This window comes from Myotis nattereri, assembly GCF_964212035.1.
Source record: "Myotis nattereri genome assembly, chromosome: 1".
Taxonomy (NCBI): Eukaryota; Metazoa; Chordata; class Mammalia; order Chiroptera; family Vespertilionidae; genus Myotis; species Myotis nattereri.
In genome coordinates, this window is record NC_138075.1 from 2,329,341 (window position 1) to 2,352,171 (window position 22,831).

Genomic DNA, 22,831 nt, shown 5'->3' on the forward strand with positions numbered 1-22,831 from the left:
CACACACACACACACACACACACACACACACACACACACACACGTCCTCTCCATTTGGGCCTCCGGGCCTGGCCTGTCTGTTGAGGTGACCTCGCTCTGAGGGAGGGGCTGCCCTGCACAGGGGTCAGGTTCCTACACACCCACTCCCCTCTCCTTCCCAGTGGGCGGGGCCTGCCGGCAACCCGGGGCTGACCCCTCCCAGGAAAGGTGAGTGACCAGCAGAGGCCGGTAGCCCCTGGCAGCTCCTGCGGGCTTCAGGTCACAGTTCGACTCCTGGTCAAGGGGGCGAGGGCACGTGCCTGGGTTGTGGGCTCGATCCTCAGTGAGGGGCGTGCAGGAGGCAGCCGATCGATGATTCTCTCATTATTGATGTTTCTCTCTCCCCCCTCCCTCTCTGAAGCCAATAAAAATATATTTTAAAAAACCACCACAAGGGAAGAGCAGCGTCAGAGCGGTGTGGGGGGCACGGGTCCCCCCTGCCCTCCTGAGGGCCCCCCGGCCCTCCGCGAGCGAATGAGAGCAGCTAAAACACCGGTGCCTGCACTCGGCCCCCGCACGCAGGAGGAAGAGGCTCACCTTCATTTTACTTTTAATTCAGAAACAGAAGCATTATCTTTTCTTTTGCACATAAGAAATTAGGCCTCTTTTATTTATTTTTTAAAGTTAAAAAGATGAGATTTTATGCACATACACAAAAGCAATCTTGTTTGCTAAACAGCTTTGTTGAGCTGTAATTCAAACATACAATTCACCCACTAAAGCGCGCATTTCGGTGTCTGGGGGACTCTCCTAGTATATTCACAGAAGCATTAACTGTATCACAGAGGTTTCTGGGGAAAGGGTGTCCCCCTGAGGTAGCCCCAGAAATGCTCCCCCCGCCCACGGCGGTGACAGGGAATCGCCTCACACCACCTGGCCTGGCGGGCCTGAGCATACACAGTTCAGGGTCAGAATAACATTACTTACAATTTGTTCTCCTTTTATTTGCGACTTAAAGTGACATTTCCCAGTCATTTTATTTTTTTAATTTTAAATATATTTTATTGATTTTTTACAGAGAGGAAGGGAGAGGGATAGAGAGTCAGAAACATGGATGAGAGAGAAACATCAATCAGCTGCCTCCTGCACACCCCCTACTGGGGATGTGCCTGCAACCAAGGTACATGCCCTTGACTGGAATCGAACCTCAAGGAATCGAACCTGGGACCCTTGAGTCCGCAGGTCGATGCTCTATCCACTGAGCCAAACTGGGCAGGGCTCCTAGTCATTTAATCTTAAATGTTTAGAAACCAAGGAGGGACCCTGCCCTGGCCGTGTGGCTCTGTGGCTGAGCGCCGTCCCCGATGCCGGGAGGTCACCAGTTCGATTCCGGTCAGGGCATATGCCCGGGCTTCAGGCTCCGTCACCAGTAGCGGGCGTGCAGGAGGCAGTGGGTCGATGTCTCTTATGGATGTTTCCCTCTCCCTCTCCCTTCCTCTCTCTGAAATCAACACAAACATTAAACAACAACAGAAGCCGTCTGTTTGCCGAGTGGCTCACTACTGACGTGGCCTGGCTGCCAGGCACGTGTCCCCTCCTACAGGTGTGACACCCCCCCCCCAACAGTGATGGCTTTAAAAGATTTAAAAGGGGGTGGGGCACCTCCCGGGAGCACATGGGGAGCTCTCCCAGGTGCCCCTGCTTCCCGTCTGCCCCCGCGGCAGGGCAGCTGCATTTCTGGGCGTGGTCCCCGGTCCCTGGTCCCTGAGGCCGGGGCACTGCAGCAGCTGCCAGTCACTCCCATCCGAGGAGCCAGGGGAAGGCCCGCCGCGCTGTTCTCTACTCCAAATCGGAGGAATTCGAAACACAACACACAGGCACACAGGGCTTGGGCTTTATTTAACATCACGTCTGTGACCAGAGCCAGCGGGAGTCCGGGCGGGACAGAGCCACCTGGCCCGGCACCAGAGCCACATGCTCCCTGCTGCCTGGCACTGCCATAAGCCGGGGCCCAGGGAGAAGGGCTGGGACCCCGGCCACCGGCAGGCGGTTGGGTCCCGGGAACACGCTCTGGCTGGATCCCGGGAACACGCTCTGGCTGGATCCCGGGAGCACGCTCCGGCTGGATCCCGGGAACACGCTCCGGCTGGATCCCGGGAACACGTTCCGGCTGGATCCCGGGAACACGCTCCGGCTGGATCCCGGGAACACGCTCCGGCTGGATCCCGGGAACATGCTCCGAGAACCAGCTGCTTCCCGACAAGCTCGGCGCGCGGGTCGGGGTGGCCGGCGGGCTCCTAGCTGCTGGTCTTCTGCTTCGGTCGCAGCTTGTTCCAAACCCGCTCCAGAGCCACTCTGCCCATGAAGAAGGTGATGGCAAAGTTACGCTTGTACCAGTCCCTGTGGAGGAACGGACAGCGGTGACTCCCAGCCGGACACTGAGGACTGACCGAGAGGCAGGTGACCTGACTGCCCCTCCTCTCTCGGCCTCAGGAAGGCCAAGCTGTCCCTGAACGCCTTCCCCCCCTCCCCCTGGACTTCCCTGAGATGAGGCAAGTCAGGGATGCCAGTGAGGGCCAACCCCTCGGCGCCCACCCTGCAGGCCGCCTGGTTTTTGCTGAAAGCCTGCAGAGGAGCCCTCGGAAGCCGGGGCCTCTCAGCCCAGGGTCTCCTGCAGGGACAGTGACTGAGTAAGGGGGGCCTCGCGACCTTGGCACTGACCTGCCTCAGAAGCATGAAACAAGGCACCTGTGAGGGGCTCGCTACGGCGGTGTTGCCAGCGTCAGAGCCCCGCCCGTCCCGCGGTGGCCTGCGCGTCTGTGGAAGTTGGGTCTCTGAAGGGGCAGCTCCACGGCTTCTGACAAAGACTGGGCTGGGGCCCCGGTCCGCCCTGCTCGCCTGCGACTGACTTACAGAGCGTCTCACACTTGCAAATGCCCCCACTGGGGGCAGCGAGTGGCGAAGCTGGACCGTGTCCACAGCGGAACACACATTCCAGACCCTCGGGGCGGAGCCTTGGAGGCTGGGAGGCCAAGTGCCAGGCTCTCCCGCCACATGAGCCGGTGCAAGAATGAGCGACAGCCGGGGGCACCCGCACGCTGGCGCCTCCGCGGTGAGAACCCTCTTTACACTGCCGTCCACTTCACGTGCCAGGAGTGGGGCCGGGGCCCCGAGTGAGCCAGGCTTCCCAGAAAACGACGACACAGACCCCAGGAGGCTGCTCTGCCTTCAGGAGAAGCAGGTGCCACGCCACGCAGACGACCGGCCTGACAGGTGTCGGGAGGAAGGGAGGGCTCTCCGTTTCCGCGGGGACAGCGGGCAGGCTCAGGCCCTCTCCGCTCTGAGAGCCACCAGCACACGTCCAGCTCTCAGAGGGACGCCGAGGTCCAGAGAAAGTTGCTCCCGGTCGGCTGAGCAGCGTTACGGCTCAGAGCACCCGCGGCACCAGCAGTACCTTCGCTCTCCCAGCTCCCAGCCTCGGCCGGCACCACCAGGCTCTAGGGCAGTGATGGCGAACCTGTGACACGCGAACTCATTTTTTTGTTGATTTTTCTTTGTTAAATGGCATTTAAATATATGAAATAAATAACAAAAATATAAGTCTTTGCTTTACTCTGGTTGCAAAGATCAAAACATTTCTATACGTGGCCTGGCGCCAGAGTAAGTGAGGGTTTCCAAACGCTGACTCGCCGCGCTCAGGAGGTTCGCCAGCGCTGGCCCAGTTGCTGCCTCTCCTGCTCCACGCGATGCCGCCACCGTTACATTTTAAAGCAAATCGCTGCCCAACCCAGGAACCAAGAGGTCCCAGGTTCGAGTCCCAGTCAGGGCACAGGTCTGGGTTGCAGGCTCGATTCCCAGTAGGGGGTGTGCAGGAGGCAGCTGATCAATGATTCTCTCTCATCATTGATGTTTCTTTTCTTTCTTTCTTTCATTTTTAAATATATTTTATTGATTTTTTACAGAGAGGAAGGGAGAGAGATAGTTAGAAACATCGATGAGAGAGAAACATCGATCAGCTGCCTCCTGCACACTCCCTACTAGGGATGTGCCCGCAACCAAGGTACGTGCCCTTGACCGGAATCGAACCTGGGACCCTTCAGTCCACAGGCTGACACTCTATCCATTGAGCCAAAATAGTTAGGGCAGTGGTTCTCAACCTTTTGGCCCTTTAAATACAGTTCCTCATGTTGTGACCCAACCATAAAATTATTTTCGTTGCTACTTCATAACTGTCATGTTGCTACTGTTATGAATCGTAATGTAAATATCTGATATGCAGGATGGTCTTAGGCGAACCCTGTGAAAGGGTCGTTCGACCGCCAAAGGGGTTGCGACCCACAGGTTGAGAACTGCTGAGTTAGGGCGTCATTGATGTTTTTATCTCTCTCTTTCCCTCTCTCTTCCTCTCTGAAATAAAAAATCCTGTATAATAAAAGGCTAACATGCAAATCAACCAAACAGCGGAACAACCGGTCACTATGACGCACACTGACCACCAGGGGGCAGACACTCAACACAGGAGCTGCCCCCTGGTGGTCAGTGCGCTCCCAAAGGGGGAGTGCCACTCAGCCAGAAGCCGGGTTCATGCCTGGCGAGCGCAGCAGTGGTGGCAGGAGCCTCTCCCTCCGCGGCAGTGGTAAGAACCCCTCAGGGGATGTCCGCCTGCTGGCTTAGGCCCGCTCCCCATGTAAGCCGGCAGGTGGACATCCCCCAAGGGGTCCCGGACTGCGAGAGGGCACAGGCCAGACTGAGGGAACCCCCAGGCCTCTAGTATGTATATTAAAATAAATAATAAAGCAAATCTCAAACATCACATCCTATCATTTCACCTGAAATACACACCATTATGTACCATTAAACCTTCTCTAAAAACACATCACCACAATACCGCCACTGCATCTGACAGAATGAATGACTACTCATCAATAGGTCCTAATAGCCCTAGCTGGTGAGGCTCAGTGAATAGAGCATTGGCCTGTGGACTGAAGGGTCAGGGGTTCGATTCTGGTCAAGGGCACGTACCTTAGTTGCGGGCTCAATCCCTGATTCCAGTCGGGGCATTTGTGGGAGGCAACCGATCGATGTCTCTCTCTCACATCTATGTTTCTCTCTTTCTGTCTCTCCCCCTCCCTTGCACTCTCTCTAAAAATCAATAGAAAAATGTCCTCGGGGGAACAATAAGAAAAAAGGAAACACCTACCTGTTATAATGCATGTGCTTCTGAAAATTTTTACTTAGAAATTCCTTATAAAAGTCAGCCATTTCTTCTGCATTCAGTGTTGCCTTTTGACCTGGAAATAATTTCAACTTACACACGAATCCTTCAGGGAAAGGAACCCACAAACAACTACTGACCTAAAAAACAAGTCTAGCAAGGTTGCAGGACACAAGATCAAAATATAAATGTCAACTGATTTCTATACACCAGCAACAAACAATCTGAAAATGAAGCTAGAAAAACGATTCCATTTACAACAGCATCAAGAAGAATAAAAGACGGAGCAGGAAATGTAAGAGGGAGAAGAGCATTTGAGACCTTACTTCCTGGCAATGTGGTCAGTTGGACTCAAATAAACTCATAAAATGCTCTTTAAAAAAGAAAGAAAAGAAAAAGAGCCCTGGCAGGTGGCTCGGTGGTTAGAGCATCGCCCATACACCCAGGTGGGTTCAGTCCCTGGCCAAGGCACACACAAGCGGCAACCAGTGAGTGTGTAAGTAAGTGGGACGACTAACTGATGTTTCTCTCTCTCAAATCAATCAATCAATTAAAAAAAAAAGATGGGCGGACCACTAACTCACCCACGTTTACTGGAAACCAGCGGCCCACCGTCCCACCCTGCCCCACCCTGCTGTCCGCGCTGAACTTGTCTCCTGGGCGCAGACGGTTCGTCAGGCGCTGTCCTCGCACTGTGCCCAGCCCCGTCTCCATGGCAGCAGCCACGCTCCTTCAACACAACCCCAGCCTGGCCCTCTGCTGTCCAGGGCCGCACCACTGGCCTGACCCGGGGCCAGCCTGTGCTGGCTGCCTCCTCGCACCGGGAGCTATAAGCAGGCGGAGGCAGCCGAGGAGGTGCGGGGTGGGGCCAGCGGGCCTGAGGCAGAAGGACCGGGTGTCCTGGGCCACAGTGCTGCCAGGTTGGAGCACCGGGCATGGGGGCGGCAGGGAGGGCGGGGATGGAGCCGGCTGGGCGCGCTGTCGGACTGGTTGTGGGTGGGACGCCTGGCTGTGCTGCCGAGAGTGGGTTTGGGGCGGGCATTGCCGACTGCAGCCGGGACTGTCAGCAGTGCCTGCTGGGCACACTGGCCCCTCGGCACACAGCACAGCTGTGGAGGGAGGCAGACCCCGGGCCCCCGGACTAGCTCCTTACCCTGCAGCCGGTTACAGAAAAGCTTGCCCACCCCACTTACAGGCCCGGCCACACCCACGAGGAAGTCACTGCAACGGGCAGAGAACCAACAGGCGGCACTACCGCGAGGTTAAAGCACAGGGAAAGCGGAAACGCTGAGAGGTAGCTGGGCATGGAGACAAAGGCGGGACACTTGGAGGGGGCCTCCCCGTTTCGCTCACGGGAGTCTGGGACCCCCCCAGACCAGGAGCTGGTGCCGGAGGGCGGAGGAGGCCATGCGCTGGAAATGAGCGGGGTCAGCGGAGGGCGACCTCGCAGAGAGTGGAGGGAGCAGGGGAGGCAGGGCTGTCCACTGAGTCCCTGGGGCGCCTGCCCCGCCCCCTGAACTCTCTCCTTTTGAGCTCCTCATGCCGTTACTTAAGCAAGAAAAAGAACAAACGAACTCACCTGATTCAGTTCTCAGGCCCAGGCCCTTTGCTTTTAGTCTTGAGTGAATAAATTCTTCTTTTTCCTAAAAAAAGACAAATATCAGACCCCCTCTGCCTCCCCATGTCCCCCCGGTGCGACACTGCCCCAGGCACCTATCAGACCCCCTCTGCCCCCACACCCCGTGTCCCCCCTGGCGGGACACAGCCCCAGCGCTCTGGAGAAAGAAAGCAAGGAAGGGAGGGAGGGAGGGAGGGAGGGAGGGAGGAAGGGAGGAAAGAAGGAAAGAAGGAAGGAAGGAAGGGCCAGTTTTCAAATGTCTCAATTTAGTTAAAAGTGTTGTGCTTGTTTGTTTATTTATTTATGTTTTTAATCCTCACTGGAGGATGGTTTTTCCATTGATTTTTTTTTTTTTTTTAGAGAGAGTGGAAGGGAGGGGGAGGAGACAGACAGACAGAGAGAGAGAGACATCGATGTGAGGGAGACACATCAATTGGTTGCCTCCTGCATGCGCCCCAACCGGGGCCAGAGATCGAACCTTCAACCCAGGTGCATGCTCTTGACTGGGAATCAAAACCATGAACCTGTGGCTGAGGGCCAACACTCTAACTACTGAGCCAAACCGGCCGATGGATTTTTTTAAATATATATTTTTGATTTCAGAGAGGAAAGGAGAGGGAGAGGGAAACATCAACGATGAGAGAGAATCATTGATTGGCTGCCTCCTGCACACCCCCATTGGGGATCAAGACGGAAACCTAGGCATGTGCCCTTGACCAGAATCAAACCTGGGACTCTGCAGTCCGCAGGCTGACGCTCTATCCACTGAGCCACACCAGCCAGGGCTGGTGGATGTTTTTCATGTAGTTATATATTGATTTAATAGGTACATGCAGAGCAGCCACTGTGGAGAACAGTATGGAGTTTCCTCAGAAAACTAAAAATGGCACCCCAAAGGGTCCCAGGTTCGACCCTGGTCAAGGGCATGTACCTCGCTGCAGGCTCCTCCCTGGCCCGGGCCCTGGTCGGGGCTCGTGTAGGAGGCAACCAGCCGATGTGTCTCTCTCACGTCCATGTTTCTCTCTCTTTCCCTCTCTCTCCTACTCGCCCTGAAAATCAATGGAAAAATGTCCTCCGGATGAGGATCAACAAAAACAAAAACACACCAAAAACCCCACAAATACACCTCGTCCATAGGTTCTGGAAATGTTGTGGACAGAACCAAACCATCCCGCTGCCGGGTCAGCGGCTGCAAACCAGAGCGAGCCCCTCGGGCATCTCGCGGCCAGAGGACAGGACACCGGCTCTGAAAGGCAGAGCGAACGCTGGGGACACAGCGCCCCCCGGTGGCCAGCCGCGTTCCCGCTCAGCCCGGCCGCGGACTGACCTTGCGGAAAGTCAGGTTCTGGTTGGCCCAGAACTGCTGGTTCCATTCCTGCGTTTCCTGCCGGAGTTCCCGGAGCTTCTGTGCCGCTGCGGACTCGTCTTCGGGGACGTGGAAGTGCACGGGCCGCAGGTTTGAGTGTTTATCTGGGGGTCCGATCCAGTCGTGGCCCGATGTCCTGGGAGGGCAGAACCTCGAGACCTGGCCCAGCACAGAACGCAGGGGTTATTTTAACACGCGGCTCAGCGAACCGGCAGCGTCATAAGCTGAACGGCCGAGGAGCGACAGGCCCGCGTGTCCTGCTGTGGAAGGACGACGGTAAATTCACCATCAGCTACGCCAGACACCTCACCAGGGCGAGGAACCAGCCCTCCTGCACAAGCCCTCGCCTGAGCTCTGCACCAGGCGCCGACATTCCCTCAGAACGTACAATCTGAAACTACAGAACTGGTAAAATGCAGTCGCAGATGTGCAGCCTCAGAGACGACAAACACGTCTTCGACCCCAAAGCCACACTCCCTGAAACAAGAGCCAGTGACCGGCTGCCCCCGAGCTACAGGCTGTGCTGCCCGGGGACCCTGCCGGGAGGGAGACGGCCCAGGGGAGGGAGACACGGCAAGCTGGGCGTCTGGTTTCACGTTCACACACTTCTCCAAACTCAGCCACAAAACAGACAACCAGGTGGGAAAATGGGCAAAATCGCTAAATAAGTGTCTCTGAAGATACAGAGACAGCAACAAGCACATAAAAACATGTCTAGCCCGGCCAGCGTGGCTCAGTGGGTGAGCGTCGGCCTATGATCCAGGAGGTCAGGGTTCGATTCCCGGTCGGGACACAGGCCCGGGTTGTGGGCTCAATCCCCAGTGTGGGGGGTGCAGGAGGCGGCCGATCCATGATTCCCTCTCATCATTGTTGTTTCTCTCTCTCTCTCCCTCTCCCTTCCTCTGTGAAATCAATACAAATATATTTTTTAAAATGCTTAACACAAGTAGGGAAATGCAAACCAAAAACCTCAGTGAGGGGCCACTTCTCACCTACTGATACTGCTTACACACACACACACAAACACATCTAACGATTCCAAGTGCTATCGAGATGTACTCCATCCCCAGTAGGGGGCGTGCAGGAGGCAGCCGATCGGTGACTCTCATCATTGACGTTTCTATCTCCCTCTCCCTTCCTCTCTGAAATCAATAAAAATATTAAAACAAAAAAACAACTCACCAGATGCACAAGTAACATGGGTGCATTCACTTTACTGTACATAAATTACACTCGACAGCCAACTAAAGTCCACATCATCTTCCAAAAGCTTGATTGAGATGAACGATTTGATGGAAAGACATGGACCAGAGTTTAACTAGACGCGGCATCTCCTGACGAACTAGCCTCGGGATGCCCAGGAGCTCTGAGCGAGCCAGGATCACTGCCCTGGCCGGGGGTTGGAGTGTCGTCCTGTACACCAAGGGTCGTGGGTTCGATCCCTCGCCAGAGATGTATGGGAGGCAACCATGGATGTTTCTCTCTCTCCTTTCCTCTCTCTAAAAATCAATAAAAACACATCCTCAGACAAAGATTAAAATATAAATATATATACATAAAATCCCCTAATATGCAAATAGACCGAACAACGGAACAACCAAACCAGTCACTATGACATGCGCTGACCACTAAGGGTGCACGCTGAACATGGCGGCCATCGGCGGCAGGCAGCAGAGCACAGACACAGCGAGCGTCAGCTGCGGTGGGATGGTGGAGCAGGTGAGTGGGGGCGCTGGTCGCTGTCATTGGGGCGAGCCTCTGGTGGTTACTGAAAATTCTTTGGTCCCACCCACAGCTGGCACTGCCGCTCACACCCACTCAGCGCCGTCAGTGGGGCGAGCTATGGCTGTTGGCCCTGATCGCCCCTGAGGACTTCTTCTCCACCTCCCCCTGCTCCTGAGGGGCGATCAGGGCAGCAGCTGCCACTCACACCCACTGCTGGCGTAGGCCCCAGTCGCTCTGCGCCATCAGCGGGTGTGAGCAGCAGCAGCGGGAGTAGGGCTGCCAGCAGACAGGGGACCGGGGCCTCGGTGGGAAGGGCTGGGCAGGGTGTGAAGGATGGGCCGAGACCTGCCCCTGTGCCCACTGCAGCCTCATGGCCCACAGTTCCTTTCAAGGTGCACAAATTTGTGCACTGGGCCCCTAGTATAAATATATGTGTGTATGTGTGTGTGTGTATGTGTATATATATATATATCCCTAGCTGAGTTGGCTCAGTGGATAGAGTGCTGGCCTGTGGACTGAAGGGTCCCAGATTGGATTCCTCCCGGGTCAGCTCATGCATATCGGTGTTTCTCTCTGTCTCTTCCTCTCTCTCCCTTTCTCTCTAAAAATCAATGGAAAGTATCCTCGGTGAAAAACATACCTATACAGACATACATATATGTATTTTTAAAAGTGTTTTTCCATAGCTGATTGACGAGTCTCCACATTTCTGTAAACTCTCAGAGAAGCAGACCACGGGAGTGGAGTGTTCGGGCGTACACCCTGTGGGGGGAGGGGCCGCTGTGCAGGTGCACAGGTCAGAGCTGCAGGGAAGTGGGGAGCCAGGCTGACCTGCTTCCGAAAGTGGCGGGAGGGAGAGGGGGGAGGTCTAGCCATGGCTGTTGCTGCTGCGGTCACGGGTGACACCGCTCACCCCCACTCGGACGCCGGCACCCGCCGCCTCGTTCAGTGTGACTGCCACCCCGCGCTCCCTCCCTCCTGCAGACTCAAGCATCTTCCTACACAATCATCCTTCTGTCCAGTGCTGCTAAGGTCCCTCTCGTGTCACTGGGAAGTCAAGCTGGGCCACCCAGAGGCACCGCCAAAGCGGAAGGGACTGAAGGCCTTCTTGCCACGGGAGCGCGAGGCCCTGGGGGAAAGAAGACACCCATCTGCTAAGACCCGACAGTCCTCCTCATCCTCATCCTTGGGGCGGGCCCAAGAGTCCTCTGAGCAAGCAGGGGCAGGGCCGTAACCTGTGGGTCTTTAAAATGTTCCTGTTGCCCTAACCGGTTTGGCTCAGTGGATAGAGCGTCGGCCTGTGGACTGAAGGGTCCCAAGTTCAATTCCGGTCAAGGGCATGTACCTTGGTTGCGGGCACATCCCCAATAGGGAGTGTGCAGGAGGCAGCTGATCGATGTTTCTCTCTCATTGATGTTCTAACTCTCTATCCCTCTCCCTTCCTCTCTGTAAAAAATCAATAAAATATATTTTAAAAAAAATAAATAAATAAATAAAATAAAATGTTCCCGTCATTCCAAGACCGATGTCCAACCACCACACTTTCCTGCGTGTTTGTGAAGCAGAAGCCCCTTTGTCGCTGGACTTCTCCCCACAGCCTGGCATCCGGGAGGCTCGGATATTCTTAGGAACCGGAGGTGACTCCGGCCCGGCAGCGGTGAGCGGAGGCAGAGCAGAGCTGGCGGCCTGGCTGCGGGCTTTCGTCCGGCACAGGCACAGGCCCAGGCCCAGGCCTCCTTCCCGGCAGGGACCGAGGCAGCTGTGCCTCAGCCGGGGAGGCCGGCCCTGCCAGCAGCGAGGTGGGGCGATCCCACCCCGACGTGCTGTACCTGGCTCACCACCACCCAGAGGGCACCTGGCTCTTCCCGACAGGTTCCCTGCAGGAGACGTGGAGGGCGCCGCCCACAATGATGGCTTCCGCGACCTGCACAGCACAGAGTGACCTGAGGGGCTGGCGCCAGTGACTCCGCGTTTCCCTCCCACTCTGCTGGACCCCTCCTTTCCAGGTGAACTCTGATCATACTCTCAACCGTCCGCAGTTCTCTATCAGAACTGCAGAGATTTCCTCTCAGCGACGGTGGGGGTTACCCGCTCTCTGCTCCTCTGTAAACGGATCAGCTGGCCCTGGCCGGTGGTTCAGTGGTTAGGGCATCGGCTGCGCTCCAAAAGGTCTCGGGCTCAATTCCTGGTCAAGGGCACGTACCCGGGTTGCAGGTTTGATCCCCAGGCCTAGCCGGGGTGTGTGTAGGAGGCAACCAATCGATGTGTCTCTTACATTAATGTTTCTCTCTCTCTCCCCGCCTCCCTCCCACTCTCTCTAAAAATCAATGGAAAAAATATCTTCGGGTGAAGATTAACCAAGAAAAACAACCAGATGGCCCGTCTGCTCACTCAAGCGCTGCTGTTTCAAGGAAGAAGGCACTTGGGGGAGGAAAAAGTCCTCCAGTAAAAGGAAAAATCCCTTTGAGGTCTGGATAATTGCTGTAATTGCTGGTTCGCACAGCACAGCATCTAAGACGGGAGACAAGCAGGGACCAGCAGTCCCGCCCGAGGCCCTGCGCTCCTGCCCGTAGACCAGGCTTCGGCTTTCCTCTCTCCCTGTAAACGGCCAGCTGGGCCGCTGCACACCGCCTCTCCTGCCCCGCCCTGCTCCCACCGGCTCCCACCCCTGCTCCACGGCGGGTCCCTGAGGTCCCCCAGCACAGCCCACCCTGGGCCCCCTGCTGGAAGCCGAGAGGGTTCCCCAGCCGCGCCCCCAAAGTGCCCGTCCACAGCGCAGAGCCATTTCCGAGTCCGGGCTGCACTGCTGGCCGCTGGGGAAACAACAGGCAAAGATGAGAGAACAGAACCTGGCAGGACAGAGTGCGGGGAGTTCTCTGAGATGGGAACCGAAAGCCGCTTCCTCCTGGGGTGGGAGGCCCAGCCTCCTACTCGCCGGATGCCAGGCAAACCAGCCCCACAGAAAAGGACCCCCGCACCCCAACCAGGTCCCAGAAGTGGGCTCCTTCATTCAGGGCAGGACAAGGACGAATGAAGAATATGTAGGCTGGCCCGGCCGGCGTGGCTCAGTGGTTGAGCATCGACCTATGAAGCAGGAGGTCAGGGTTCGATTCCCGGTCAAGGGCACATGCCCGGTTTGCAGGCTCGATCCCCAGTGTGGGGCGTGCAGGAGGCAGCCGATCCATGATTCTCTCTCATCATTGATGTTTCCATCTCTCTCTCCCTCTCCCCTCTCTCTGAAATCATTAAAAAAATATTTTTCAAAGAAAGAATATGCAGGCTGAACTAGACACACGGGATTAAAGTATATCTACTCAGATAAATGAAACAAAAGGCTCACCACCTGTGACTCTGAAGAAGACAGGATGTTTAAAATCAAAGCCTGAAGGACAACGATCTCTGGTGCTGCAGGAGCTTAATTACCCGCCAGGCAGCACACAAAGGGGCCAAACGCTCAGGACACACCCCTGCCCTGGCTGAGAGCTGTTCTCTCCGCCCCAGGCCGGGCCGTCCCTGGCATGCTGGGGCCCACATCCTAAACCACCACCAGTCACAATGCTGGACCTGGGCAAGGCCTGGCTCACGGCTCAGGCCCCCTTCCTGGTCATCACAATCGCCACCTCTGAGGGTTCGCAGCCTGAGAGCGCAGGAGGGCTGCTCCCGGGACCAGCCACGGTAAGCGGCGCGGGTGCCCTACCAGGGCGGGCCTGTCAGACACCTGCTCGGGACCCTGCTGCCCAGCGTGAGGTGCTGGGCGGGTCCTGCGTTCTAGGACGAGCGGTCAGAGCTGCCAGCACTGTCCCAGGGACCAGCCCACAGGCCCAGCGACGGGGGACCCGTTGCCCTGGTAACTCCTTGTCTAAACTGTAAAGGAGCCTTGGCCAGTTTGGCTCCGTGGGTAAGGAGTTGGCCTGCAGACCAAAAAAATAATAATGATCATTTTTTAAAAGACTAAGAGACAGAACTTCAAAGTCACGTTTACAAAACACTGTTAGTAACAACAGACCCAGAGGAGCGAAAATATCCAGAAAGGCACATCCTGGGATTCTTAAAATGGGCTTTTTTCATCCGTCTGTAAAGCAGGCACAACCAGCCTCCCTCAGTGGTGTTGGTGAACCTGGTGGCCGTGTGTGCATGTTGGTGAACCTGGTGGCCCTATTTGCATGTTGGTGAACCTGGTGGCCGTGTGTGCAGGTTGGTGAACCTGGTGGCCGTGTGTGCAGGTTGGTGAACCTGGTGGCCCTATTTGCATGTTGGTGAACCTGGTGGCCGTGTGTGCATGTTGGTGAACCTGGTGGCCGTGTGTGCAGGTTGGTGAACCTGGTGGCCCTATTTGCATGTTGGTGAACCTGGTGGCCCTATTTGCAGGTTGGTGAACCTGGTGGCCGTGTGTGCAGGTTGGTGAACCTGGTGGCCCTATTTGCAGGTTGGTGAACCTGGTGGCCCTATTTGCAGGTTGGTGAACCTGGTGGCCGTGTGTGCATGTTGGTGAACCTGGTGGCCGTGTGTGCAGGTTGGTGAACCTGGTGGCCCTATTTGCAGGTTGGTGAACCTGGTGGCCCTATTTGCAGGTTGGTGAACCTGGTGGCCGTGTGTGCAGGTTGGTGAACCTGGTGGCCGTGTGTGCAGGTTGGTGAACCTGGTGGCCGTGTGTGCAGGTTGGTGAACCTGGTGGCCGTGTGTGCAGGTTGGTGAACCTGGTGGCCGTGTGTGCATGTTGGTGAACCTGGTGGCCGTGTGTGCAGGTTGGTGAACCTGGTGGCCCTATTTGCATGCTTCGTTTAAACGTTTTAGCTGCAACCCACCCCCAGCCAGGAGCCAACACTTGCATGTGCGCTGGAATAAAGGCCTCGACTCCCAAATGAACGGCTTCCCCGAAGACGCGCTACCGGACCGCCTGCCTTCCCGCCGCCAGGCTGACCTCGGCGGCCAGGAACGTGCCAACCAGCGCAGTTTCCAGGGAAGAGAAACGCAGACACGGCGGCCGCGGGCGGCGGCGAGAAGGCACTGAACCCCGTTGTTGCAGCGGCTAATCCTCACCCTAATCCTCACCCGCGGATGTTCCTCCATTGACTCCTCAGGGGCAGGAAGGGGGGGCGAGACGAGAGGAACAGCGACGTGGAGAGACACGGGGATGGGCTGCCCCCTGCACGCCCCCCTCTCCGCCCCCGGGGCGGGGAGGAGCCTGCAGCCCAGGTGCGCGCCCTGGGCCAAAATCGAACCCAGGACCTTTCCATCCAAGGGCCGACGCTCTCCCCACTGAGCCACACGGGCCGGGGCGAAACCCTACTCATCTCGACGAAGCCGATAAGCCAGGAAACCGCCCATGCCGCGCGCAGGAGGGCTCTCCCGCCACAGGGATGGCCGCCCTCGGGGTGAGCACGACTCCCCGCCTCTGCGCCAAGGGCGTCGGCTCCCTCGGACCCAGGGCTACGCGGGAACCGGGCTCAGCAGCCGCCGCGGGGCCGCAGCGTGCGGGACGCACGGTGTCCAAGGGGGGGGGGCCCGCACAGGTGCGCGGGGAGCACAGTGTCCCTGAGGGGCGCACAGGTGACGGGGGCGCGGCCTGAGCGTCCCCGCGGGCGGTCCCCCCTCCCGGCCCCACTCACCCGGCTCCGCGCGGCCTCCCCGCACTCGGCGCCGCGCTCCGGGGCGAGCCGACAGCCGCGGGCCGCAAAGGCGCGGCCGAGCGTTGGGAGCCGGCGCTTCCCGAGGACCCGCCAGGCCGCCATGGGCCACGACCCGGCGCCCGCGGCGCACGGCAGAGTCGCGACAGCGCGCGGGGCTGCTTGACGGCAGGTCGCAGGTCGCAGGGGGCGGGCCGACCGTGCGCTTCCCCCGATGGGCCGGGCGGCGGCGGCGGCGGCGGCGGCGACGCGACGGCGCGGGGTCCCGGCGGCCGGTCCTGGGCCGCGGCCTTTCCGGGCGGCTGCGCGCGGCGGCCGGCGGCGGGGGCGGCGGGGACGGCGGGCGGGCGCCGGAGGCCGTTTTCCCAGGGGCCGCGGCGGTCGGCCCGGGGCGGGGCCGCGGGGCCAGACGCCGGCGGGAGCCGCGGAGTCTCAAGGCGTCGGCGGCTGGGCGCGCGATGGCGCGGGCGACACAGGTGAGCGCGGCGCGGGCCCCCTCCGCGGCGGCCCCGGACCCAACGCGGCCGGCGGGCCGGGCCTCCGAGCCAGGCTCCCGGCGCCGGGCGGGCCCCCCTGCGCCCTCCCCGGCTCACTCACTCCCGGCCGGGCCGGGGCGCCCCCTCCCCGCGCGGCCATTGTGAGGTCAGGCCGGTGGGCGCGTCGGGGACCCGGGGGACACGCCCGGAGCGGCCGCTGCAGCCAGTAGCTGCCGCCGCCGCCGCCGGCCCCTTGACCGGCTGCCCCGCTCAGACCCAGCCGGGAGGGGCGCGAGGGATGCCGCGGGGGGCCCAGCTCCGGCGCCGCACCCCGTGAAGGGCTGACCTTCCACCTCGCCACTCGCCTGCGGGAGCCGCCCGCCCGCTAGACCTTCTCTGGGTAACGCGCCGCGGGGCCGGGAGCGGAGGAGCGAGGCCTGGGGCGGGTTCCTGGCTCGGACCCCGGGGATCGGGTTCCGGGGATATTCCATCCTCCACCCTCCAGCCTCCAGCAGCTTTTCGGAGGCCCAGGGGCCTGAGAACGTGCCTCCCGCCGCTCTGGGCCTGAGGGAGGCTGGCGACGGAGGAGGTCACTGCCGTCACATTAGGGGGGGGCGGCGGAGGCATGATGGGGCCCGGGAGGTACCGGCCTCCAGAGCCGGACCCTGTCGCGCCCTCCCTTTTCCTGTGGAGCTCCCTGCCCCTCGGGGAAGGGGTGCGGGGTGCTGGGAGGGGGGGACAGAGGGCCGGAAGTGGGGCCTCTGGTGCCGCCTGGGGGGTGTTTGTTTCTCTTCGGGGTAGTTCTTCCGGAAACTCGGGCCTGGATCCTGGGCGGTGCTGGGGTGGACCTGTTGCTGGAGGCCCAGCTGCTGGCGCCAGCAGCAGCTTCCAGGGTGAGGGCCGGGGAGCCTGTGCCCTGTGCACGCGAGAGTTCAGACAGCTGGTGCCACATTTACAGGGTGCGACTGTGCCCTGTGCAGCCGGGGAGCCTGCCATCCGGCCCCGAGCCCAGCTCCTGCCCGCCCCCAGCTCCTGCCCGCCCCCAGCTCCTGCCCGCCCCAGGCGCCGGCCTGCTCCCGGTCATTGGGGTTGTTAGGTTGTTTTCAGGAGCACGAGTTCATTAGTCACTTCTTTTCCCTAAGATCAAGCACCTTTAAAAATAAGACTTATTGATTTTTTAATATTTTTTTAATTGATTTCAGAGAGGAAGGGAGAGAGAGAGAGAGAAGCATCAATGATGAGAGAGAATCACTGACCGGCCGCCTCCTGCACGCCCCCTACTGAGGATCCAGCCCGCAACCCAGGCATGTGCCCTTGGCTGGAATCGAACCTGGAACCCTTCAGTCCCCAGGCTGACGCTCTATCCACTGAGCCAAACCGGCCAGGGCTTATTGATTGATTTTAGAGAGAGGAAGGGAGAGAGAAGCATTGGTTTGTTGTTCCACTTTGTGCATTCATTGTCGATGCTTGCCATGTGCCCTGACCGGGACCTCCTGGTTCATAGGCCGCTCACCCACCGAACCGTGTGGGAGGGGTGACTTTTTTCTTTGTTTCATATGTATATGTATTGATTTCAGAGAGGACGGGAGGCGGGGGAGAGAGAATCATGGATCGGCTGCCTCCTGCACACCCCACAGTGGGGATCAAGCCTGAACCCGGGCCTGTGCCCTGACTGGGTGGGAAATGATAACCGTGACCTCCTGGTTCATGGGTCGACGCTCAGTCACGAAGCCATGCCCGCCCGGTGACTGCTTTCTGCACGTGAGCATGGCTGTTCTCCGGGCTGTGGTAATGACAATGACGAGCCCTTTTGAATACAGCTTCCCAGAGTGAGAATTTTAGAAGGAGCTAACCCGTGGTCGCCCTCCTGCGGACGCTGCGTGACTAAGTTGCGTTCTTGTCCTTCTTCAGGGCTTGTGAAACTGACCACGACCAGAGCATGGATATGGGAAACCAACACCCCAACATCAGCCGGCTGCAGGAGATCCAGAAGGAGGTGAAGAGCATGGAGCCCCAGGTGGTCGGCTTCAGCGGGCTGTCGGACGACAAGAACTACAAGAAGCTGGAGCGGACGCTGATGAAACAGCTTTTCGAGATAGACTCCGTGGACACGGAAGGGAGGGGGGACGTGCAGCAGGCGCGGAAGCGGGCGGCCCAGGAGACGGAGCGCCTGCTCAAGGAGCTGGAGCAGAACGCCAACCACCCACACCGCCTGGAGATCCAGACCATCTTCCAGGAGGCCCAGGCGCTGGTGCGGGACCAGGTCGTGCCCTTCTACAGCGGCGGCAGCTGCGCGGCGGCGGAGGCGTTCGACGAAGGCATTCAGGACATCATCCTGAGGCTGACGCACGTCAAGACCGGCGGGAAGGTGTCCCTGCGCAAAGCGCGCCACCACACCCTCACCAGGATCTGCGCGGTGCAGGAGATCATCGAGGACTGCCTGAAGCAGCAGCCGTCCCTGCCGCTCTCCGAGGACACGCACCCCTCTGTGGCCAAAATCAACTGCGTGATGTGCGAGGTGAACAAGGCCAGGGGCACTCTGATCGCCCTGCTGATGGGCGTGGCCAACAACGAGACCTGCAAGCACCTGTCGTGCGTGCTCTCGGGGCTGATCGCGGATCTGGACGCGCTGGACGTGTGTGGGCGGACGGAGATCCGCAATTACCGCCGGGAGGTGGTGGAGGACATCAACAAATTACTGAAGTATTTGGATTTGGAAGAGGAAGCGGATACCACCTATGCGTTTGACCTGGGACAGAATCATTCCATCCTGAAAATAGAAAAGGTCCTCAAGCGAATGAGAGAGATTAAAAACGAGCTCCTGCAGGCACAGAACCCTCCCGAGCTGTACCTGAGCTCCAAGACGGAGCTGCAGGCCCTGATCGGGCAGCTGGACGAGGTGAGCCTGGAGAAGAACCCCTGTATCCGGGAGGCCCGGCGGAGGGCGGTGATCGCCGTGCAGACCCTCATCACGCACATCGACCTGAAGGAGGCGCTGGAGAAGAGGCAGGCCTTCGTGTGCGAGGAGCACCCGTCCCACCGGGCCGTCTGGACCATCCTGGGCCACCTGTCGGAGATCCTGGGAGAAGTCCTGTTGTTTGACGGGAACCGGACTGACAAGAACTACATCCGGCTGGAGGAGCTGCTCACCAAGCAGCTGCTGGCCCTGGACGCGGTGGACCCGCAGGGCGAGGAGCAGTGCAAGGCGGCCCGGAAGCAGGCCGTGAAGCTGGCCCAGAACATCCTCAGCTTCCTGGACCTGAAGTCGGACGAGTGGGAGTACTGAGGCTGGGGCACGCCCGCCGCACTTCCCCGACGTGTATGTATTTACGGAGGCTTCCGGTGCGCCGAGCCTAAATGTGGTTTGTACGTGCATATTGCAATCTCAGTATTTATGATTTCAGCAAATTATATTCCGTACCTGCTGCTTTTGATGTCGCAAAAGAAATGTCATTACAGCTCACTGACTTTCCCACGGGATCTGATCTGTACGTTGTGGTGTTAGTTTCTTCATCAGAAAATGGCATTGGGGCAGCGTTTGTGGTTTTTAACTTTGTAATTTTTAGCTGCAAAAGCATGAAAATGCAGATGTTTCAGAACCTAGAACTAGACCTTGCCTGATGCTAGGCCAGCTGTGAGAAAGGGAAGCTTTAGGGTGAAGAGAAGGAAGGGCCAAGCACAGAAGTAGTGAGTGTGTTTTATTCTGCTAATAAAGCAGGACTGATCCATTCATGAAGCCTGATTGGTCCCGCCCAACGTCCTGGGGTGGGTTGCTTTTACTTTCTGTGGATGGTCTGTTCTTTCATCAACTTTCGTTTGGAAAGCAGGCGTTTCCCAGGCGCTCTGCGTGCAGAGGGGGGTCTTACCTTTGTGTGTGAACATTCAGCAAAGAAACCTTTGAAAAAGGGATGACACCAGCTGATACTTCCCAGTGGTTTTGTTTGTCAAGTCTGAACTGACAGTTTTCCTTAGTAATTTGTAAGGATGGGAACGTTTCAATGGACCTTTAAAAAAATAACAGGGAAACGAAACGCCCAGACCTGTGCAGGATGAGGACTGGAGGCTAGGTGCCACGTCAGGTTTCTGGACCTGCGTGACCGGGTCTGGACGCAGCGTGCGGTGGCTGCTCCTGGCACTGGCGCTGCCCTGGGCAGGTCTGCTCGCAGGCCCAGTGCTGCCTCACAGAGGTGGGCGGGCACTCAGCTTGCTGAGGAAGGTCGCCGTCAGCCACTAGCATCGGTCTGATCGCCCTCGGGGCCGGGCAGTGAGAGGGCCTCTCGCTCCCGTGACCAGCGCGTGGACGTTTCTGGTGCCCGAGGGAGCCAGCCAGGCCCAGGCCTGTGAGTGCGGGAAGTGCCGTCCCCTCTACTGAGGGGCGTGTGTCTGTAATCCTCTCCGAGGACCCCAGGTTGCCCGTCGAGAAGCAGAAGACTCAGTTCCCGAAGGTCTGAAGCGCCTTGGTGACGGGCTGGTCCGAGCGTGGTGACTGAGTGCTCCCGGTGCCACCTCGCACAAGTGGCCTGAACTCGAGAAATCCGCCCCTCCGCCACTGGGGTGGTGACGATGTGAACAGCGGAGCCTGGGCAGGTGCGGACGGCCCTGGACGCCCAGGGAGGGCGGAGCCTGGGCAGGTCTGGCTGCGCAGTGTCGCCCGATCATTAAAGCCCCGCTAGCTCCTGCAGCGGACGCGCCGATAGTGGGGTCAGAGGGCAGTCGGGTGCCAGGCAGTGAGCCCGCCCACCTGCCCCCCAGCTCCTGGCAGCTGGGGACTCTGTCCCATGGCAGGTTATTGGAGCCCATGTTGGCCTGTCCTTTTAGGGTGCCCTCCAGCACTGGTGGGAGCACCGGGGCGGCGGGCCGCCCTGACTCGCTCCCGACACCTGCAGCCGCTGCGCTTGGTGTCCAGTGTCAGAGCTGGCAGCTCAGGCCGCGCTCGCACCGGTGGTTCTTTGCCAGCAGCGCTGCCCGCGGCTGTGTCCACGCTTCCTGTGGGGGTGGAGCCAGCCCTGCCGAGCTCCGGGCTGTGTGGCCAGACGGCTGCTCGGCGGCACTGGGGATCGCTCACCGCTCACCGGGCCACTGTGGTCACGGAAACAGTCCGACCAACCGTGAGCGGTGGGTAAGGCACGCCTTCCTGTGCCCCTCTACCCGCTCATGCTGCCCGCACTGCGCCCGCGCGAGGGTCGGCGTTCCCTGCCCCCGAGGGAGTCCGTGTCATCGGTCAGTTCAGTTCCTCCTGTGGCACGCGCTTCTGCGATGTGACACGAGGAGAATCTGTGATGGAAGGAAAGCCCACCCCCCGGGGTCTGGCCTTGGTCTGCATTCCTGTAGCCTCTGTTCATGCGAAGCCAGCGGGTGCCTGCTTTCCGGCTGCCTCCGTCCGCCAGGGACACAGGCAGCCCGAGTGGTTACGAAAATAAAGGAATTAACATGTCAACCACGTACAGTTCACCGCTGTTTTCCTCAAGCCCTTGGTGAGACATAGTTAACGTAATTTAGCGTGTTTGAGAATTCAACCAGTTTTTCTCATTTGTTTTATTTTGCCAATTTCCATCTGGTTTTTGAGGGTCTAAGTTTATCTGTGCAGTTATTTGAAGCAAAGCTTTTCAGCTTTCCGTCTGGCACTTTAACAATTGGAGCCACACCTGCCCTTGGCTTGCTGTCTGATAAGGTGTGTATTCCAGTGTGTGGGTCCTGCTCCTGGTAGCCGTACGACTATTGTAATGGCATGTCTTAAACATTCGGGTTATTTTGAGACACATTAGCATAACCTTAATTATTAATGAAATAAAAAGCCTCTTAGTTATCTTTGCAGTCGAGACAGGGTGTGAGTCTGAGGTGTGAGTTCTGTTCTCCTGTCACCTTCACTGACGGGGGTGGGCCAGGCCCGGGCGGGCTGCCAGCTCCGGCTGGGGGCAGGAGCCTTGGGGTCCCGTCACAGGGAAGGGGTACGTTCCCATGTAAACAACCAGGACCGGGGAGTGGGGAAGGGCTGCCACGCCCCGGGAGACCGGCCTTACCCGCATCTCCCCCAAGCCCACAGACCACGGGAGCATCTCTGGCCCTGAGTCCTCCCAGGGCTTCTGAAACGCGCCGCCAGCGGGGTTCCTTAACAGCCCCCCTTCCCCCCACCCCCCACCCCCCGCAGCGAGGACCCTCTCCGTCCAGTTGCCTGAGCAATTGTCTGTCTGTTGAAAACTCGTCACGTGACAGCAGTGAAGTTTGTCTAGTCCTGGCCTTTCCTGCAGGTCCTCTGGGCTGGCCGCCTGCTGTCCTCCAGGGGAGCGGAGAGGAGCGAGGCAGCCCCCGGCCACGCAAACGCGGGCGCACATGTGGAAAGAAGCACGTTGGACAGGTTCACATGCCATCACGCTGCTGCCCCGAAGAAGCCACGCGTGAGGCGGTAAGGGACGCGCGCTTGAGCGTGAATACCGACGGCAGGCAGGACGGGCACTGCACCTAAGGCTGGTCAGGACCCGGTGGGGCACAGTCTGGCCTCGGGCGCGTGAAAGCCCCCGTGCGTGCCCGCGTGGCAGTGCGGAGCTCAGGCCGCTTCTAGGCGGCCCAGCGCCCGACACCCTTCACAGGAAACTAAAGCGCAGCGCGCAGCCTCCTCTGCCCCGAGTCCTGGAACTCCGGCTGGAGATGGGCCTCCAGCTCGTCCTCCAAGCGAGCGGGGGCTTGCCCTCAGCGCTCAGCCCTGCCGGCTGCCAGGGCCCCGGCTCCTGGTCTGACAAACACGAACCGCCTCCCTCCTCTTTGCGGTCTCAGGAACCTTTCCGCCCTCCAGCCATTTCCCGCTGCCAGTCCTCACGCTGCTGGGCA

The 22,831-nt window shown here is 58.9% G+C and overlaps 2 protein-coding genes across 6 annotated transcripts; one reads left to right on the forward strand and one right to left on the reverse strand.

Moving 5' to 3' along the window:
• Positions 1-629: 629 nt before the first annotated feature.
• On the reverse strand, positions 630-15,660 carry COA8 (cytochrome c oxidase assembly factor 8). 3 transcript variants are annotated; one of them, XM_081085989.1, is made up of 5 exons: positions 15,513-15,660; positions 8,140-8,337; positions 6,774-6,837; positions 5,180-5,270; positions 1,860-2,334 (listed from the first exon to the last, which is right to left on the reverse strand). In XM_081085989.1, the coding sequence occupies exons 1-5, from the start codon at positions 15,633-15,635 to the stop codon at positions 2,277-2,279; spliced, it is 534 nt and encodes a 177-aa protein (XP_080942115.1). In that variant the 5' UTR covers positions 15,636-15,660; the 3' UTR covers positions 1,860-2,276. The 3 variants fall into 3 exon arrangements, with proteins under 3 accessions (XP_080942113.1, XP_080942115.1, XP_080942114.1); XM_081085988.1 differs by having other exon boundaries at positions 1,860-2,379; XM_081085987.1 differs by lacking the exon at positions 5,180-5,270 and having other exon boundaries at positions 630-2,379; positions 15,513-15,657.
• On the forward strand, positions 15,177-21,825 carry BAG5 (BAG cochaperone 5). Of its 3 annotated transcripts, none has more exons than XM_081085970.1 (2): positions 15,177-15,278; positions 17,918-21,825. In XM_081085970.1, exon 2 carries the CDS (start codon positions 17,946-17,948, stop codon positions 19,290-19,292), a length of 1,347 nt encoding a protein of 448 aa, XP_080942096.1. In that variant the 5' UTR covers positions 15,177-15,278; positions 17,918-17,945; the 3' UTR covers positions 19,293-21,825. The 3 variants fall into 3 exon arrangements, with proteins under 3 accessions (XP_080942096.1, XP_080942094.1, XP_080942095.1); XM_081085968.1 differs by lacking the exon at positions 15,177-15,278 and adding an exon at positions 15,951-16,006; XM_081085969.1 differs by lacking the exon at positions 15,177-15,278 and adding an exon at positions 16,356-16,406.
• The last annotated feature ends 1,006 nt before the right edge of the window (positions 21,826-22,831 follow it).